This window comes from Theropithecus gelada, chromosome 14 (genome assembly GCF_003255815.1).
Source record: "Theropithecus gelada isolate Dixy chromosome 14, Tgel_1.0, whole genome shotgun sequence".
Taxonomy (NCBI): Eukaryota; Metazoa; Chordata; class Mammalia; order Primates; family Cercopithecidae; genus Theropithecus; species Theropithecus gelada.
The window spans coordinates 85,287,731-85,309,463 of NC_037682.1; the positions used below are offsets into that span (position 1 = coordinate 85,287,731).

Here is a 21,733-nt window from a genome sequence, read left to right on the forward strand (position 1 = left end):
AACATATCATTATGTTTTCTGTAAGATATTATTTCCCATGATATTATTTCTGTAAGATAAATTCTTTTTTTTTTTTTTTTTTTTGAGATGGAGTCTCGCTCTGTCGCCCAGGCTGGAGTGCAGTGGCCGGATCTCAGCTCACTGCAAGCTCCGCCTCCTGGGTTCACGCCATTCTCCTGCCTCAGCCTCCCAAGTAGCTGGGACTACAGGCGCCCGCCACCTCGCCCGGCTAATTTTTTGTATTTTTTAGTAGAGACGGGGTTTCACCGTGTTAGCCAGCATGGTCTCGATCTCCTGACCTCGTGATCCGCCCATCTCGGCCTCCCAAAGTGCTGGGATTACAGGCTTGAGCCACCGCGCCCGGCCTAGATAAATTCTTAGAATTGCTGGCTATGCACATTTTAAATTTAGATAAATATTTTCAAATTACTCAAATATTGCCAAAAATAATGTAATAATTTACATACCTCCAAACAGTAGATGACAGTATGCCTATATCTTTGCCAATTTTAAATGTTACTAGTCTTTCTAATTTTTTGCAATCCTATGAGAGAAAGTATCTTATAATTTTATTAATTTATATTTTTTAACTATTGTTGACAGTGAACATCTTTTGGTATGTTCTTGGTTTGGAAAAAGTACTATAATTATTTAGATGGAATTCTCTTTGCATGCTCCTAACCCTTGATCTTTCTTCTTCCACAATGCCCAGAATATGGTTAATGTTACATAAATATGCAGTTTTGAATAAATGAATGAGTGAATATATAAATTTCAGACATGCCGAAAGTCTTCACTTAATCCCCTAGTTTTGACTTTCATTTGGGCAAAAATACTTTAGCAAGCAATTAATGTAATTATCTTTTCACTTCCCCTTTATCACTGTTCAATATATACCAGTCAAGTGTCTTCTGGGTAAGCTCTTTATCGTTACAACTTGTTCTGGCTAATTTGTTTCTAAAAGCATCCATATACTTTTTCTCTCTGAATATTTTTTAAAGCAACATAATAGTTATATAATAAATAATAGCAATAACAATAATGATGCTACATGATAGGTGTGTTATATACATAACTGACCTAATTTAATCTTTACTACAGTCCTATAAGTATTGCTATTCCCCACTATAGAAACGAGGGAACTAATTTTTGATTAGGGCAAGTAAGCTAGCCATAGTCATTTAGCTAGTAAAAGGCAGATTTGGGATTCAAATTCTTGTTGTCTGAAGGCAAAGTCCATATTCTTTCTACAATGCTCAGCTGGATTTCTTAGAAATAAATCATTTGTAGAGTTGTTTTCTCATATTGTATGTTCAAAAAAAAGGAAGATTCAAGAAAATAAGAAAATTCACAATTTTAAAAGATGTACAATGAAATTAAATATTTTTCCTGCCTGGAGGGCTTACTGCTATTGATTCTTTTTTCAATCACTACTGGAATGAAAAAGATTAACTAAGATGAAAGAACATTTTCCTTTCCTTCATGGTTTACAAACTTAATTCAGCTATCAACAGGCAAATGACTGATACCCACTTAAAATGAGAAAATGCAATTGAAACATTTAATCATGAAAAGAGAAAAAAAGGAAATGTGGTTTCTTCTCACAATGATTAGTCTCTATCATCTGAGGATTTATGTCAAGGTGAGGAATTTCTCCCAGTCAGTTCAGAAATAGGACTGCATAGTGGATTTTAACACCACACTGTGATAATGAGACTGATGCCTTCTTTACAAAGCAATTTACACACTTTCAGAGATAATCTGAGTTTCTGGGTGTTGAGGTCGCCGCAGTCTGAAGATAGGTATACTTTTCAGGTGACATTCTGAAATGTTCCAAAAGAATGATGTAAATTTACTCTTTAGAGAAGATAACTCCCCTAAATTATCAAAAGTTGTTTTCTAACAAGGCTTATATAAAATCATTGCACGTCAAAGTGCAACCATATGGGGAATAAATGGTACTGTATGTGAGGACATTATGAACTAGGTTTCATGTGTAAGCAACTGAGACATGTCTAAGAGTTTTATAATCTTAGTCTGGGAAAAGGAAAAGAGAAAATTGTTGTTGTTATTTTCTACTGTATGTGGCAAGCTCATGTTCCTCAGATGTGTCCTAAAATAATGTTTTATAATAGGTATTACCACATATATTCAACAGCAGCAGCAACAATGCTAACATGCTTTATACCACAAACAAAAACAAAAAAGGCATAATGGTGGCAACATGATGAGTGGTCTTACAGCACAAACCTAAGTAATGAGGATACTGAGAGTCATTTTTCTTCAGTCTGCATGTTGTTCCACCTGATCACTGAAGGCTGACACTAAAATGGATGAAACATTGGTATCTCTCTAAAACAGGTGCCACAGTCTCAAGATAATGACAGAATGTTTATTTATTAATATTTGTTTAAAGTATTTGCTTATGTATTTCTAGCTCAGTTTTATTCAGCCAACTGCATATTAACATTGTTTATAGGGTAACCAGAAAACATGACACTCAGAGATATACAGAAAGTAATTCTCAATTCATGGAAGTCATTACAGTAAAATTAAATAATAACAACAAAAATAACAGTTGAATTTCCTAATACAAAATTCTTATTCTAAATGTATTTTAAAGACATGTTCTCTTATTTTTATAAGTGGCTATGTTGTATTCTTTAACTTTTCTCTAATATCACTATTTATAACAAATGGAATCGGATCTTGAATCATTATTTAACCCATTCATAATTTTCCCCTTTTTGTTTCCAAAAATAAAGAGCTGAGGAAACTTAAAAGATGTTTATAGATAATGAAATTTTTTTTTTAATTAAATAATGTAAAAAGGACTTCCATTTCTGGTAGCATGTTTGATTAGATACTCGGAAAAATCTAACTGAAACAAGTAAAACATTATAAAAATGTAAATATCTTACTGAGTTGGAGTGAAATAATAGAATCAATAGATTTCATAACCTAAGTTATGTGAGAAGTAAGAAGAACCCCCACAAGGGAGTGAATGCTAAAAGAAACTTCTGCTCTGAGTGTTTCTGCTTACACTGTGGTGGCTACATGCAGAAGGATAATAATAGGACAGGGCCCAAGACCAGCCCAGGTGAGGATTCCAACAAACTTCTGCATAAAACTGGGATTCCAAAAGGTTACCTTCACTATAAAAGTAAATAAGATCAGGCACAGTGGCTCACACCTGTAATCCCAAATCTTTGGGAGGCTGAGGCAGAATGATTCACTTGAACTCAGGAGTTCAAGACCAGCGTGGTCATCACAGAGAGACCTGTCTCAACAGAAGAGAAACAAAATCAGCTGAGCATGGTGGCATATGCCTGTGGTCTCAGCTACTCAGGAGGCTGAGGTGGGAGGATTGCCTGAGCCCAGGAGGTCAAGACTGCAGTGAGCTGAGATCATGCCACTGTACTCCAGCCTGGGCAATAGACCAAGACCCTGTCTCAAAAAAAAGTGAATGAGGCACAAATAGTGAACCTTAGTGTATGCAAATTTAAAAAAATATTCAGGAGGCCAGGAGATCCCAAAAGAGAATGGAGAATGTGACAAAACATCCTAACTGTGTTACAGATTTGTAAAGCAACCTCACTAAACGAGGAAGATGGAGAAGGTACTGATTTAAGTAACTTTGGAAATGAGTCAAATCTATTGAGGCTAAAGGCAGCATTTACTATATATATGCACTGTACTTTAATTGATAATGTCCTTTTCCATATGGTACAGGTTAACAATTCTGATACTGTTATACACCTATACTGCATTTGTGCAGTTAAGTAAATGGATGGCGGATGATGGGAAGCCACTTTTTTAGCATTGGAGCAGGAATTTACAGGTAAGTAAGGGGAAGAAGCTAGAATGATCTGTGTAACAGAGTTGGAGATAACAGTGTGAACTCATGTTTAGCTTAGATAAACTCACGGTTGTTTAGATATAAATGGCTACATATAGAAATACTTAGAGTTATTTATATATACAAGGGTCAGTATTACATAAATATATTTCCTTGTTCTGTCAGCTGAGAGGGTTTAGGAACAAGAACAATCAAGCAGCAAGGAGCATTCCTAGTGCCCAGATACTGGTTTCTAATTCATTGTTAATAAGTGCTCCCTGAAGAAAGAGCTGATTGCCGGAGCAGGATATACAAGATGACACTGGGACATCTTATAATGATAGAAAGTAATGAAGTTCTCAAAAACAAAAATTCCACAGTGATGAGAGTATGTCAAAGGAACATAGGAGCCAACTGGAAGGGCTCCCAATGACCACAGCTGGAATAATTTGAGAAACTCAATTTTTTTATTTTCTCAAGCAAAGTAACTTTGGATTATAATTCAAAGTATACAATAAATATCCATGAGTCCATACTGATATAAATAAATGGGGGAGATAGACAGATCTTCCATGCAGAATTCCAAATGGTTGATATATGTACTTTACCCTTTGGAAGGCAGAGCATAACTCCCTACTCCTGAAGTGTGTGCTGCACACAATGACTTCCATTCAAAAAGGAAGTGAGGGAAACAGTAACTTTACAGTGGAGAGAACTGACAAACACCATCTCAACCTGATGATCAAGGTCAACATCAACAGTCATAATAAATCAAGTTGATAGTATGTGCCCTTGATACAATGTGATGAAAATGGCAGTTAATTTCTGTGAGTTTCCTTCCAATCTAATCATGAGAAAAACTGCAGACAAATTTCAATTAAGGGACATTCCATAAAATATCTAACCAGCACTCTTCAAAACTGCCAAGATCATTAAAAAAAACTCTTGAAAACTGTCACAGCCAAAATGTGCCTAAGGAGACATGACCACTATTTAGTGTGGTGTCCTGCAACTGAAAGGACATTAGGTAAAATCCAAGAAAATCTGAATAAAGTATGGATTCTGGTTAATCTTATCAGTATCAGTTTATTAATTGTAACAAATAGGCCAGACTAATGTAAGATGTTAATAATAGAGGCTACTGGATGTGGGGTAGATGGGAGCCCTCTGTACTATGCTAATAATTTTATATAAATCTAAAACTGTTCTAAAATAAAAACCTGATTTTTTAAAAAAAAGGCAGAAATATTGAACAGTAGAAAACATGCCTATTTTGACTTTGGCACTGGGTGAAGAAAAACTAAGAAAAGGAAAAACAAGTTTTGGAAATTTGTATCATAAGCTGATTCTAACACTAATTTTTCATTCATCATATTACCTGTTTTGTCTAGAAAACCTCCTGTAAAAAAATTAATGTAAAGCAGTTTGGAGTTTGTCATGACCCCAGACAATTCTCAAAAGAAAATTCAAAATCAAAAGATTCAGCCTCCATCCTGGCCTCAAAGATGTCCCAGAAATAAAGCTCCCCCTCAAAAGTATCTCATAGTCAAAAATTATAAACCCACACAAGAAAACAAGGCAACATGGGTAAGAGCTAGCAGTAATCGATCCAAAATATTTTAGAGACTGGGATCATAACGTGCAAAATAAAATAGAAAATTATTATTAATATGCTTTAAAAGTTGAAACAAAAAATAAAATAGAAGCTTGAACATTTTGGCAAATAAATGGAAATTATATAAGATGACAGAGATTACCTGCGAAATCAACAAATTAATTTTTTAAAATTTCAAATTCAACAAATACTTTTTGAGTTCTCCCTATGTGCCAGGGCATATATTAAATACTTGCACATATATTATCCATTTTTACTTTCATAACAACAAATAATTTTGTTAATAAGTATCAAAGTTATAAAAACCTTCATACTAAAATATTTTATTATTTTTATTTTCTCTACAATCTGGATACTTTCTTCTGTTTTCCAGTTCACAAGTTATCCCATCACCTGTACCAAATCTATCATTATTCATATCTGTTGTGTTCTTATTTTTGGTTATTAGTAATTATTTTCTAGTTTTGGAATTTCTATTTTTTCTTTTTGTTCTGGCCTTTGTATTTGAGAAGTTATTTTTAGGAAAATTTCTGCTTGCTTCTTCCAGGTATCTTAATCTACCAGTCTAGTACCACCCTATTCTGAGTTCAAAGATGGAGGTTGTCCCAAATTACAGATGATTGCAAGCTGGCTGCAAGTCAGTAGGAGTACTGATTTATTTCTGCTTCACCATTTTCATGAGGGCAAAGTCCTCTGAAGCCCCAGCTTAAAGACAGGGGGTGTTTATTTATTTATTGAGCCCAGGCTTTGCCTTCTGCCCCTTTTTTTCACAAAACTATCAAACAGCTGCTCAGTTTTGCACCTGTTCCTTCCAGAGCAACAAATGCCTTCAAAAGCAGCCTTAAGTGCTGGGCTCACTTCTCTAGGTTCATGTCTTTTCCTTGATTTTGACCTAGTAATTTCTCACTATCATATTAGCTAGTGACCTGAAAGGTTTCTGCTTTCAGGTCTGAGTTGAGCTCAGAGAAGAAGTTGACCCAAGTGAAAAGAGGCCATTAAGCAGGCAGGCCCAACTTTCCTCTCTGGTTACAAATTTGTTTTTCCCATTAGGACCCTTTCACTTCAACATTGTCCTAGCCATGACTGGCTCCAGGAAGTAAGTACTACATCTTTAAAACTTTAGCTCACGACTATACAAAAATCTTTCTCCTTTAGTTCCCCTTAACATCCGAAAGAGGATGACATTTTCAAAACCACAGTGTCGAAACACTAAAGTCCATAAAAAGTAAAAGTAGAGAATTTTAAAAATCATGATAGCCATTTTTCAAAGAATTTGGCTTTGTTTTCTGATCCTGAAGTGAAAGCTGGTGCTTCTAAATTCCCATCAGGAGGAGAAGCAGCCCTGATAGTGATGATTGACAGGCCTAGCAGGCATGACACAATGAAAGGCCTCATGCTGCCTGGTTAAGGGCTCAAATTTATGCCTTTCTCTTCAGATGTCTAATGCCTATCCCAGCCCAGAGCAGGTTGGTAAGGGTGCTGAGGCAGGACACTTTCAAAATCTCTCTCAAATCACACCCAAATAATTAAGAATCTCTCTCTTTGCATGGCCCTTCACACTTTAATGAAGGGCTTTAGGACATTGACCAAGCACCCATATTCTCCAGCTTCCCTGTCCAGCATAATAGCCACCAGTCATGTGTGACTATGAAACACCTACATGTGGCTAGAATGAACTGATTGAGCTTTAAGTAAAAACTATGCATCAGATTTTGAAGACTTAGTATGAAAAAATATATAAAATATCTCAATAATTTTTATATTGACTAGGTGTTAAAATGATATTTTAGTATTTTAGATATATTAGATGAAATATATTTCATCTGTTTTTTACTTTTTAAAATTTGACTACTAGAATATTTAAAATTATACAAGTGACTTGCATTACATTTCCATCGGACAGTGCTGCTCTAGGTGATCTTAGTTCTAAATAGTGAATCTCTTCCTGCTGAATGGTTATTTTCTCAACTAGAATGTGTATTAAGCATCTCCAGAAAATTCCTTTGAAAATGTTTGCCATTAACTACCAATGAAACTAATCAAATAATTATAACTCTTTGGATCTGAGTTTCTTCACATCCAAAATGAAGAGGTTAGACCAGCAGTCTCCAACCATTTTGGCACCAGAGGGTATGGTTTCAGGATGACACTGTTCCATGCCAGATCATCAGGCATTAGATTTTCATAAGGAGTGCACAACCTAGATCCCTGGCATGTGCAGTTCACAATAGGATTCATGCTTCTATGAGAATCTAATGCCGCCACTGATCCAACAGGAGGTGAAGCTCAGGCCGTAATGCTTGCCCGCTGCTTGCCCACTCCTGCTGTGTGGCCAAGTTCCTAACAGGCCACTGACCAGTACCAGTATGCAGCCCACGGGTTGGGGACCCCTGGGTTAGACTGTATCTCCTCTATAGTTTCTTCAGTTCTATGATTATTTCATTATAATTGTTTTAAAAAAATTTTTTAAGTATGCTCTATGCATAAGGATATACTTAGTTTTTAAAATTATAATGTATATATGTAATTTTAAAACTTTTTTAAAACATAAAAATAATATTTCCTTGTTGATATAAAGACAGACATGAAGTTATTTTATATAGCCACGCATATGTTAAAGTTGCACATTCATTTACTATATTGCTATTATAAATTTTCCCATGAAATGATTTTGTTATGAAGGTTTTTATTTTTTAAAGGTTTAGCCTATTGCTTCATTATTTATTCCCTATAATTGGTCCTTTAGCTTTTCTTCCATAGGTCATCCTTATTCTTCATCTATTTATGCCCCCTATATTCTCCTTTGACCATTTCTGGTTACATTTTATCTTATCCTTACTTTGCCATGTCCTCCGATTTTCTTTCATGACTAAGCTCTCTTGTCACTTCTCACTAACCCTGTTTAGGAAGATTTCCACCCTGGCCACACGCTTCCTATCCTTTAGACTGGGGCCTTCCTGGTCTCATCCCTTTCAAAACAAACTTACCTGAAAATATCTAATAATAAGGACATTTCAAGGTGAATTCAGGTCTTTACTGTTACTTCTTCCTAGCAGGGTAGGGGACAGGTATTTGCATTTTAAATCTTAACTCTCATCCTGAAATGAAAACCTTTATTTGTATTAAATTGAATGGGATGTTCCTATTCTATATTTAAATTTTCCTAAAATCCACTATAGTATGTGTCTTCTCACATGTTTTTGCAAGCATTCCCCTGCACCTATTCTTCCATGTGAAAACATGAAACCTACAGTTTGCTAAGGAAGATCCTGACTGCTAAAGAAACCAACTCAAGCTTAATGTTTGGAGAACACTGGATTTGGAGTAAGATGATCTAGGTTTATATCTTGAGGTATCATCCATTTCAAGTGCAAATAGATGGACAAATCCATGGACACATCCTTCATTCTCTCTAAGCCTGGGTTTCCTAATCTTCTGAAAGGAGCTATAAATAACACCTGATACACTTGCTGAGTGTATTTCTGAGCCTCTAAAGAAATAATGAGCATGGAAGTACTTACCAATGTTACATAGCCTTAGTGATCTTGGGCATTCTGAGATTTCATTAAATTTCGTTGCTAGTGCCATTTTCCGTTCCTTGGGTTAGAAAAAAAATACATTGACCCATTCAATTCAGACAAGAATAACTAAGAGTTTTCAGAATAATGAAAAGTTTCAAGTTAAGATAACACAGTCACCCTCTTCATGCAAACATGAGAGCTATGAAACACTTATTAGAACTAATATCCCAGGTGACTATATACAATTCATCTATGAAGCTCAATTTGTCAAGAAACAGCATAATGGTTTTATAAAATTCAGTTGGAACCTGGACGGAGGGATGTAGATGCGCATTAAATTCATGGAATATTGAAGTAGCAAATTAGCGTTAAAGTGATGAAAGTAAAGTGCAAATAAAAGACTTTAAGAATTAAGTAGTCGCCTCCATGTATTAGGAAGGAATTCTTTGGTTAAAATAAATCAAACACAAAATTCAAGTGCTTAAAACAAATCACTCGAGATGTCAGTTGGAAAATATATATTCTTTCCTATTATTTCCTCTATGAAATGAAGAGAGACAGAAATTCTGTCATCAATGACTCTTGGAATTTGGTGGAAAAAGGAAAGAATCCGGAGTCAGTCCCATTGAGTTTCGTTCCAGCTTCTTTTAGAAGCTCTTCCCTTCTCCCTGAAGGGAGGCAACACTGTCCGCTCGCCTGACTAGCAGTTTTTTAAGGACCCATCGCGCTTGGAAAGCCAGGTACAAGCAGATGCTGTTAGAGCTTGAAATCCAGCTCCTCCCATCTGGAAGACACTAGGGTGCACAGAGAGAAAAGCAGTTCTTTTTACCCCAAGTTTATTTCTTTCTCATACCACTTCAAATTTGAGTAAGAGGAAAGAGGGCCAAGGGGATTTAAAGAACCTGGATGATGAACTCCCAGCTGTTTACAGTTCCTTCGTGATCTCTTTGGTTCATTCATTCAACCAGTATTTCCGGGCTGCAGCTTGAGTGCCGGGCCCTGAGGTAGGGCAGTGGGACTACAAAGAGGAAAGGACCCAGAATAGAGGGGGCACTGGACGCATAACTGCGGGATAGCGAGGTCGCGCTCGCGCAGGGCGAGGTTGAAGGCAGCCGAGGAACCCCCACAGGGCAGCGCCTACCGCCGCCGCGCCCATCCCCCACTCCGACGGCCACCAGTTCGGGCCGCGACGTCCCCATGGCAACAAGCGGCGGCGCTGAGCGCTGGGAGGGAGAGGCCCAACTGCCTGGTTGGTCGCGCGGCAGGAGGGCCCAGGCGGCGGGAGCGCAGAGGCGGGTGGCGAGGCCCCTTGGGGCGGGCCTGGCCAGGTGGGAGGTGACCTACGCGGTCCTGCGCCCCCGGCCTCAGACCTCTCGGGCGAGCGCCGCGCAGCGCAGGTAATGGCTCTTGGCCTTCCCGGCCCCGCCTGGCCCCTGACTCTCACCCAAAGGCCAGGCTGTCCCCCGGGCTGGCGCGGGTCCTTGAGCGGGACAGGGGGATCCCAAAGGTGCGGCCGCTCTGCGGGAAGCTGGGCTTGAACCGAGCGCGGGTCCTGGAGGGGCGCGTGGCGCGGGGACAGAGGCTGGGAGGGGAGGCCCACCCATGCATATCCAGAGCAGAGCTGCGCCCTAAGTTAGAAGGCCTGGGCTTTAGTCGTGTGGCCTTGGGCAAGCCACTTAGCTTGTCTGTGCCTCAGTTTCCCTGACGTTTAAGTGAGAGATTTGAGAATCTACAAAACCATTTATAGGTCTGCGCGTTCTGGTCACGTTTTCCTTCACCATCCCTTGCTCCTCTCTGCTCTGTCCCACACACAGTTCCAGGGTCTCTCCTAAACTCTTCGGTTTGGAAGTGATGTGAGCTCGAATCTTCCTCCTCTTTCTACCTCCTTGAATGCTCTTTAATTGACTTTTATTCAGTGATTCGGAGGAGTTGAAGTCCTTCTCAATACTTTCTCCAGTTATCGTCATAGATTATTTTTTAACTATAATTTTGTTACTGAGAAAAACATTTTTTTTTTTACTTTAGGCAAATACTAACGTCCCTATTTTGTCAAGAGGTGAGCCAGTGCCCATAGAGCCATTGAAGAATTTCAAGATTTCTTTTTAAAGGCATTCGTAGCCTTTTTGTCTTAAATCTCATAGTTATATTCATCCTAACAAAACCCAGAGAGGGCCAAAGAAAGAATGTACTCAAATAAAAGCACACCTTTATTGGATCCACAAGAATAGAAAGTTTGAGAACATCTGGCTAGAATTTCTCTTTTAATGGGAATTCTGTTTTACTCATTCTCATGTACTGAGTCCTTTGCAGACAATATAGTACCAAGCTATTATTCAATAAGTAGTAAATGGATGCTCATTTTAGTCAGTACCACATATTTCAATTCATCACTAAGTCAATATCATAAATGCATAGGGGTCGCTAAACAAAAAAACTCAAGTTTGGGAGGCCAAGGTGGGCAGATCACGAGGTCAGGAGTCTGAGACCAGCCTGATCAATATGCTGAAACCCCATCCCTACTAAAAATACAAAACTTAGCCGGGCGTGGTGGCAATTGCCTGTCCCAGCTACTCAGGAGGCTGAGGCAGGAGAATCGCTAGAACCCGGGAGGCAGAGGTTGCAGTGAGCTGAGAGCGTACCACTGCACTCCAGCCTGGGCGACAGAGCGAGACTCCGTCTCAAAAAACAAACAAAAAACCAAAACAGAAAACTCAAGTTTCTATATTTTGTAGGATCAAGAGCTACTACACAGAAAAACTCATACTAAGTGGGTTTTGCCAGTAGCTAAATTTTCCTGTTTTATAGGTTAATGAATGTAAACATTTTAGGAATTTGGATCATTTTCCCCCTAACAGATTAAAAATCAAGAAATATAAACCAGATGTAGCAGTTTCTTGACATGGAGAACCAAGCCCATAATACAATGGGGTAAGTGCTGAGAAATTTCTGTTTTATAAGTATGTACTTAACTATGCCAAAAACTTCCTGAGAACGCATGAATTTTGAAATTTACTATTAAGAGAAGGATATGCCAATTATTTTTGGTGAGGCAGATGAGAGGAAATATCAAGTGACTGTAATTAAGAATTATAATATGAGAGTTTCTGATTTTGACACTACAGATCTGCACTCAAAAAATCACTGTTTTCCAACTCTTAGTGACTGTCCAATATCTAAGGGTGATGGATGCTGAGGCAGGCCTCATGTGCTCTTCTATTACCACAATGCAACCTCTCTTCGACAGCTTGCTCCTTTTTTGCTGCATTATCTCAAGCTTCCCTCTACTCTTGCCCCTTAAGGCTGAACTCAACACTTAAACATAGGCTGAGAATAGATCCAACTCCGTAAAAATATCATCAAGAACTAGATATTTTACCAAAAGTTTCATGAAGAGATAAAAATAAAATTTGTATAGCATTTGTCATTGTAGAAATCAAATTCCTGTTTACAAATATCTGTCCTAACTCTTTACCTGCTACCAGCATCACAGAGTTTTGTCTTCCAATCACTAGCCAACTGACCACTGGCTGAACACAGTGTTTGGGGAATGAGGGGGTAAAGGGGTGGTTGTATAGTGCCTAATCTTGATTGCAGCTGACTTTGGCACTAGTCACACCACTTCAGTTGTCTCACTTTCAGAAATTCTGCCCAGACCATAACTTTAATGTCAGGCTGAAAGAAAGCTGCACAAGTTTGAATAATAATCATAGCTATCACTTTTTAGCTGCTACTGCATACTCCTTCTTACAACAGCCCTGCTAGGTATTATTCTCGTTTTACAACTAAGAAAAGTAAATATATTACAGTACAGTCTAAGCTCTTATAACAAAGAGACTCCAAAAACAGCAGCTTAAGTAAGATTGAAGATTATTTCTGTTTCATATACTTGTCACAGGTGCTATGCTCGCCCAATATGCGCAGACCAGGATTGGTTTGGCAACTCTGCCATCTTCACTAACGATTTCTATCTCTAGGACCAAAGTGGTTGTTTCAGCTCCTACCATCATAAGTGTGCTCTGTCATCATGACTGTGCTCCTTCCATAGGGAAGGAGAAGGGCAAGAGGAGAGAGTGAGACATTTTCTTTTAGGAGTATAACATGGAAATGGCAGGTCTCACTTCTGTTCATTTTCCATTGGCCAGAACTTAATCCCAGAGTTACAACTAACAGCAAGAAAGGCTGGGAAATATGGTCTGTAACTAGGCAACCGTATGATCAGATGAAGCTTAGAAGTTCTAGAACAAAGGAGGAAGAATGGATATTGGTGAAAAACTAGCATCCTCTACCACATTCAGCCTCAGAAAGGTAGAAAGACCAAAAAAAGCAGGAGCTCATCCTAGAATATACACCAGGTTAGTAAAGAAAGTAGCATTTGAATTCAGGTATGCCTGGCTCCAATCCCTGTGTTCCTTTCTGCGTTGGAAATGGGTGGCAATGAGATGCAGGGAGCAGCCTGCCTGGTATCCATAGTAGAGCCAAGTTAGGATTCTGGGTTGAGTATGTGTTGGGTCCGTGGTGTGATGATAGCACTAAGAGTTAAGATGCAGATTGAAGATGTTGAACCTAAGGTTGGGTACCAGCTATCACTTCACTCCTGCAAATCCAAGGCTATGGAGTCATTTAAGAAAGAGACCTTGTCCTTAAAGAACTTAGAATTTAGTAAGGAACAGTAGAATTTGTTTGGGTATGGTGTAATTACAACCCCCCAAGTTAATGAGAGTTATTAGAGGTTTTCCTGAGGTATTGTTCCACTGATCACAGTAGACATGGGGCCAGACACTGCCTACCATGGTGTCCAAACCATGGAGACGCCAGGTTGGCACTGCCTCAGTCCCACATGCTATTGAGAAGTATGTATGAATCCAGATCATGAATACAATAAAACTTCATCATCAGGGGCTTGTTATGTAGCTTATTAAACCATGTCACCTACCTATACAGTAATGTTTTGTGGAACAGCCTACATTTAACAGATACTTATTTAGAGTCTACTGTCAGCTACTTACTGGTCTAGGCACCAGGAAGGTAGCAGTGAACAAAATAGACAACTGTTTCTCAAGGGGCTTATACCATAGTGGAAGAGACAGATAATAAACATAAAATTTGTATCATATGGTGATATGAAGAAAAATAAAGCAGTCTAAGGGTGGGAAAAGTAGAGAGTGTGAATGGAGTGGTCAAAGATGCTATGGTAAGGCAGCATTTGGGCAGAGAATATATCTGGGGGAAAAGATTACACAGAGCAGGAGCAGAAAGTGGCAAGGCCTACAGTGGGAGCTTTCCCACAGAACATTTTCAGTGTGAGTGAATCAATATTCTCGGATATCATGGTTATAACCCGGTTTGATGTTAATTTATCCATGATTTCTCCCAATTATAGGTGTTTGTATTTGTGCCATAATAATCTAAACTGCTTGTAATTGAAACTCAATTTTATGTTTGTTCTTTTTGTTTTTAAAGTGCGTTTCCAGAACATAATTATGGAATGAATAAGTGATCCCTTTTATTGGCCTTTTTAAGAAAACCTTCTCTAGATTTTGCTTTGTTTTTGTTTTGTTATTCATGAATTTCTACTTACCAGTTTGCCCTTTTATGGTTTATTTTATTTTGTTCCCATGGGTTGAAAAATTTGCTTCAGTTATTTTCATGATTTCTGAATTTCATTATTTCTTTAAATAATAAAAAGCATGTAACTTTCCTCCTGAGCACAACTTTGCTGCCTGCCATAGGATTAGTGTTCTCACCATCATTTTCTAAATAATCTGTCATTTCAAATTTGATATCTTCTTTGACTCAAGAGATATTTAGAAAATGTAATTTCAAGGGGCATTTAGTTATCTTTTTATTACTACTTTTTAATCTTTCTACTACTATAGTCATAGGATATGGACTGTATGATTTTGGCTCTGTCAGTTTCACTAAGATTATTCTTGTAGTCTGTTGCAGGATCAACTTTTATTAATGTCCTTTGGGTATTTGAAAACACATGTACGTTCTCTTTTGGTTGAGTAAAAAGGCTAAAAAAGTTATATAATCAAACATTTTAATTGTTGTTATGTTTAACTTGTGCTTTTTAAGTACAGTTACATTAATTTTTGGTTATTTGATCTGTCAAATTCTAAGGAAGATCTTCATTATAATTGTAGTTTGTTTAATCCTTCTGGTATTACTAACAATTTTTGCTGTACATACTTCAGTGTTCTGTTGCTTAATGTGTCAAGATTTATGGGTATATCTTCTCAGCATATTATGTGATTAACATCATAAAATATAGCACAAGTATAAACTGATGTTTTCTATTTTAATCCTACTTTGCCTGATATTAATATTACCATCCCTGCTTTCTTTTTAATATACTTTAATCAATAATATCTTTGTTCATCACCTTGTTTTCAACCTTTTTTTATGTCATATCAAGTTTATCTCCACATATAAATAGAATATGGTTAGATTAACAAATAGAGGCCAGGCGCAGTGGCTCACGCCTATAATCCCAGCACTTTGGGAAGCCAAGGCAAGCAGATCACCTGAGGTTGGGAGCTCAAGACCAGCCTGACGAACATGGAGAAACCCCATCTCTACTAAAAATACAAAATTAGCCTGGTGTGGTGGTGCATGCCTATAATACCAGCTACTGAGGAGGCTGAGGCAGAAGAATCATTTGAACCCGGGAGGCAGAAATTGCGGGGAGCCGAGATTGTGCCATTACACTCCAGCCTGGGCAACGAGAGCAAAACTCCATCTCAAACAAAAACAAAAACAAAAACAAAACCCAAAAAACAAATAGACAGGAAGCATGGCTGGGGAGACCTCAGGAAACTTACAATCATGGCAGAAGGCAAAGAGGAAGGAGGCACATTTTGTGTGGCCAGAGCAGGAGGGAGAGAGGGGGAGTTGCATCTCCTGAGAACTCACTATCACAAGAACAACAAGGGGGAAGTTTGCTCTCATGATTCAGTCACCTCTCACCAGGTCCCTCCTCCAACACTGGGGATTACAAGTCGATAAGAGATTTGGTTAGGGACACAGAGCCAAACCATGTCAGTGGGCTTATTGACAGTGGTCTTTACTCCATAGTCATCAGGCTAGGGAGTTTCCTTGCAGGACCCCAGGTCCCTCTCTTTCAGCCTTTGTCTCAGGCTAATCAGATTCCAGAGAATTCTAATTTCTTACCTGGAGAGTATACCAGCATTCTGGGAGCTGAAAAGGAGGAGGGAACTGAATTCAGACTTACATTGTTGACCTTAACCCCCCAGTTTCTAGTACGGTGGTCCTGGCATCTACTGTACCTGGTGTTTCCCAACCCCAGTCCAAAGCCTGTCTGTTTTAGCTTCTCCAGAGAATATGCCTGGATTCTAATGCCAGTGAGGAGATCTAGGAGTCAACCCCTTCTTAGCTATTCCTCCTGTTTTCAGGCTGACACTCACTTGCTACTTCCAGATGCATCTAGTTGGTTTGCTGCTTGGCTTTGTCTGCTGCTAGTTCCTGTTATTTTTATCCTTGTAGGTTTGACCTTCTAGGTTAAAAATATCCCTTTACTTTGTGTTAGTAGGATTTGGGGAGGGAATAAAACGTGTGCATACATCTTCAATCAAATTCTCATTTTTCTCTACTGAATCTTTTACTGTACTTTTTATTCTGTGACTTTTATCTTAGCCATTGATCTCATTCATAGAATCTTGTCAAATGCTTCCTAAACATCTAGGCACTGCTATGTGACCCACCAGATTCTTCTTATCTGCTATGGAAGTCATTATTTTCAAAGAACCAAGTCATTATTTTCAAAGAACCAAGGTAGATGAATATTAAATCATAACTTCTTGCATCTGATTCAAAAGGTCCTTTAAAACTATGCTTTTCTACGTGTGCATCTTTCTTACCCCTTAAAGTGTTATTTCCTTCTGAGATATATTAATCATCTTTACTTTACTTACCAGGTTCTCAACTTTATGAGTCATAACTTCACTTACCAGGTTCTTGATGAGTTAAACACAGTTTTAATCACAGTTTGTAAAATAAAATTTGATTTTTCTGATGTAAGTCAACATATTGGTACCTTAATAAATTATAGTAACATATTATTTTTGCACATTGAAAATTCTTTTTAAATTTGGTTAATTCCCTTCCTTTCTGGTTAGCCCAGACTATACCCCCTTACTCTCCCTCTCTTCATACTTTATTCACCTTCCTCCCATATACACATATATTCCTCCCCAGAGTAATCAAACTGGACAAGTTCTTCTAGTTTCTTGTATCTCTGAAGAAGAAACAAAGTACATCGGGTTTAAAATCCTGATATGTCAAACTTGAGGGTAGACTCTGAAATGTTAGCAATGCTAAGTGACTGTAGGAATTAAATGCATGATTTTGAAAGGAAGGAAAGTTATTAGGAAGGAGAGAGAGGGAGGAAGGAAGGAAATAAGGAAAGAAAGGGAAGATTTCTACAAGAGACCTAATCAAGCTGCTAGTAAGTTTAAGGAAAGATGAAAAAGTACCACAGTGTAGGATAAATTTACACATACTTTTTACAGGAAAATGTTTACAAAAGATTAGTTACAACTGGGGGTGGAGCAAGATGGCCAAATAGGAATAGCTCCAGTCTCCAGCTCCCAGTGCGAGTGACACAGAAGATGGATGATTTCTGCATTTTCAACTGAGGTACTGGGTTCATCTCACTAAGGAATGCCGGACAATTGGTGCTGGTCAGCTGCTGCAGCCCGAATGGAGAGCTGAAACAGGGCGACGCATCGCCTTACCTGGGAAGCACAAGGGCGAAGGGGATCCCTTTTCCTAGCCAGGGAAACTGAGACACACAACACCTGGAAAATCGGGTAACTCCCACCCCAATACTGCGCTTTACCAAGGGTCTTAGCAAATGGCACACCAGGAGATTATATCCCACACCTGGCCGGGAGGGTCCCACATGCACAGAGCCTCCCTCATTACTAGCACAGCAATCTGCGATCTAAGGGCAAGGCAGCAGCAAGGCTGGGGGAGAGGCACCCGCCATTGCTGAGGCTTAAGTAGGTAAACAAAGCCTCTGGGAAGCTTAAACTGGGTGGAGCCCACAGCAGCTCAAGGAGGCCTGCCTGTCTCTGTAGACTCCACCTCTGGGGACAGGGAACAGCTAAACAAAACAAAACAAAAAAAGCAGCAGAAACCTCTGCAGACACAAGACCCTGTCTAACAGCTTTGAAGAGAGCAGTGGATCTCCCAACACGGAGTTTGAGATCTGAGAACAGACAGACTGCCTGCTCAAGTGGGTCCCTGATCCCTGAGTAGCCTAACTGGGAGACATCCCCCACTAGGGGCAGACCGACACCCCACACCTCACATGGCAGGGTACACCCCTGAGACGAAGCTTCCAAAGCAAGAATCAGACAGGTACACTCGCTGTTCAGCAATATTCTATCTTCTGCAGCCTCTGCTGCTGATACCCAGGCAAACAGCGTCTGGAGTGGACCTCAAGCAATCTCCAACAGATATACAGCTGAGGGTCCTGACTGTTAGAAGGAAAACTAACAAACAGGAAGGACACCCACACCAAAACCCCATCAGAACGTCACTATCATCAAAGACCAACAGCAGATAAAACCACAAAGATGGGGAAAAAGCAGGGCAGAAAAGCTGGAAATTCAAAAAATAAGAGCGCATCTCCCCCTCCAAAGGAACACAGCTCATCGCCAGCAACAGATCAAAGCTGGATGGAGAATAACTTTGACGAGTTAAGAGAAGAAGGCTTCAGTCCATCAAACTTCTCAGAGCTAAAGGAGGAATTACATACCCAGTGCAAAGAAAATTAAAAATCTTGAAAAAAGAATGGAAGAGTGGATAACTAGAATAATCAATGCAGAGAAGGCCATAAACGAACTGACAGACATAAAAACCATGACACGAGAAATACGTGACAAATGCACAAGCTTCAGTAACCAACTCGATCAACTGGAAGAAAGAGTATCAGCGATTGAAGATCAAATGAATGAAATGAAGCGAGAAGAGAAGTCTAAAGAAAAAAGAGGAAAAAGAAATGAACAAAGCCTTCAAGAAGTATGGGATTATGTGAAAAGACCAAATCTACGTCTTATTGGGCTGCCTGAAAGTGAGGGGGAAAATGGACCCAAGTTGGAAAACACTCTTCAGGATATCATCCAGGAGAACTTCCCCAACCTAGTAAGGCAGGCCAACATTCAAATTCAGGAAATACAGAGAACACCACAAAGATACTCCTCGAGAAGAGCAACTCCAAGACACATAATTATCAGATTCACCAAAGTTGAAATGAAGGAAAAACTGTTAAGGGCAGCCAGAGAGAAAGGTCGGGTTACCCACAAAGGGAAGCCCATCAGACTAACAGCAGATCCCTCGGCAGAAACTCTACAAGCCAGAAGAGAGTGGGGGCCGATATTCAACATTCTTAAAGAAAAGAATTTTCAACCCAGAATTTCATATCCAGCCAAACTAAGTTTCATAAGTGAAGGAGAAATAAAATCATTTACAGATAAGCAAATGCTTAGAGATTTTGTCACCACCAGGCCTGCCTTACAAGAGACCCTGAAGGAAGCACTAAACATGGATAGGAACAACCGGTACCAGCCATTGCAAAAACATGCCAAAATATAAAGACCATCAATGCTACAAAAAAAACTGCATCAACTAACGAACAAAATAACCAGGTAATATCATAATGACAGGATCAAGTTCACACATAACAATATTAACCTTAAATGTAAATGGACTAAATGCTCCAATTAAAAGACACAGACTGGCAAATTGGATAAAGAGTCAAGACCCATCAGTTTGCTGTATTCAGGAGACCCATCTCACATGCAGAGACACACATAGGCTCGAAATAAAGGGATGGAGGAAGATCTACCAAGCAAATGGAGAACCAAAAAAAGCAGGAGTTGCAATCCTAGTCTCTGATAAAACAGACTTTAAACCATCAAAGATCAAAAGAGACAAAGAAGGCCATTACATAATGGTAAAGGGATCAATTCAACAGGAAGAGCTAACTATCCTAAATATATATGCACCCAATACAGGATCACCCAGATTCATAAGGCAAGTCCTTAGAGACTTACAAAGAGACTTAGACTCCCATACAATAATAATGGGAGACTTCAACACCCCACTGTCAATATTAGACAGATCAATGAGACAGAAAGTTAACAAGGATATCCAGGAATTGAACTCATCTCTGCACCAAGCAGACCTAATAGACATCTACAAAACTCTCCACCCCAGATCAACAGAATATACATTCTTCTCAGCACCACATCACAGTTATTCCAAAATTGACCACATAATTGGAAGTAAAGCACTCCTCAGCAAATGTACAAGAACAGAAATTATAACAAACTGTCTCTCAGACCACAGTGCAATCAAACTAGAACTCAGGACTAAGAAACTCAATCAAAACCGCTCAACTACATGGAAACTGAACAACCTGCTCCTGAATGACTACTGGGTACATAACGAAATGAAGGCAGAAATAAACATGTTCTTTGAAACCAATGAGAACAAACATACGACATACCAGAATCTCTGGGACACATTTAAAGCAGTGTGTAGAGGGAAATTTATAACACTAAATGCCCACAAGAGAAAGCTAGAAAGATCTAAAACTGACACTCTAACATCACAATTAAAAGAACTAGAGAAGCAAGAGCAGAAGCTAGCAGAAGGCAAGAAATAACTAAGATCAGAGCAGAACTGAAGGAGATAGAGACACAAAAATCCCTCCAAAAAAATCAATGAATCCAGGAGTTGGTTTTTTGAAAAGATCAATAAAATTAATAGACGGCTAGCAAGACTAATAAAGAAGAAAAGAGAGAAGAATCAAATAGACTCAATAAAAAATGATAAAGGGGATATCACCACCGACCCCACAGAAATACAAACTACCATCAGAGAATACTATAAACACCTCTATGCAAATAAACTAGAAGACCTAGAAGAAATGGATAATTTCCTGGACACTTACACTCTCCCAAGACTAAATCAGGAAGAAGTTGAATCTCTGAATAGACCAATAGCAGGCTCTGAAATTGAGGCAATAATTAATAGCCTACCAACCAAAAAAAGTCCAGGACCAGATGGATTCACAGCTGAATTCTCCAGAGGTACAAGGAGGAGCTGGTACCATTCCTTCTGAAACTATTCCAATCAATAGAAAAAGAGGGAATCCTTCCTAACTCATTTTATGAGGCCAACATCATCCTGATACTAAAGCCTGGCAGAGACACAACAAAAAAAGAGAATTTTACACCAATATCCCTGATGAACATCAGTACAAAAATCCTCAATAAAATATTGGCAAACCAAATCCAGCAGCACATCAAAAAGCTCATCCACCATGATCAAGTGGGCTTCATCCCTGGGATGCAAGGCTGGTTCAACATACACAAATCAATAAACGTAATCCAGCATATGAACAGAACCAAAGACAAAAACCACATGATTATATCAATAGATGCAGAAAAGGCCTTTGACAAAATTCAACAACCCTTCATGCTAAAAACTCTCAATACATTCGGTATTGATGGAATGTATTTCAAAATAATAAGAGTATTTATGGCAAACCCACAGCCCATATCATAATGAATGGGCAAAAACTGGAAAAATTCCCTTTGAAAACTGTCACAAGACAGGGATGCCCTCTCTCACCACTCCTATTCAACATAGTGTTGGAAGTTCTGGCCAGGGCAATCAGGCAAGAGAAAGAAATAAAGGGTATTCAATTAGGAAAAGAAGAAGTCA

At 38.9% G+C, this 21,733-nt stretch overlaps 1 protein-coding gene across 1 annotated transcript in view; it reads left to right on the forward strand.

Moving 5' to 3' along the window:
• The first annotated feature begins 10,315 nt into the window (after nucleotides 1-10,315).
• DEUP1 (deuterosome assembly protein 1) overlaps nucleotides 10,316-21,733 on the forward strand; it is a 98,523-nt gene continuing 87,105 nt past the window's right edge. The window contains exons 1-2 of the mRNA XM_025357394.1: nucleotides 10,316-10,371; nucleotides 11,830-11,902. Coding sequence (XP_025213179.1) covers nucleotides 11,874-11,902 — 29 coding nt within the window. The 5' untranslated portion in view covers nucleotides 10,316-10,371; nucleotides 11,830-11,873. The remainder of the gene's footprint in view (nucleotides 10,372-11,829; nucleotides 11,903-21,733) is intronic.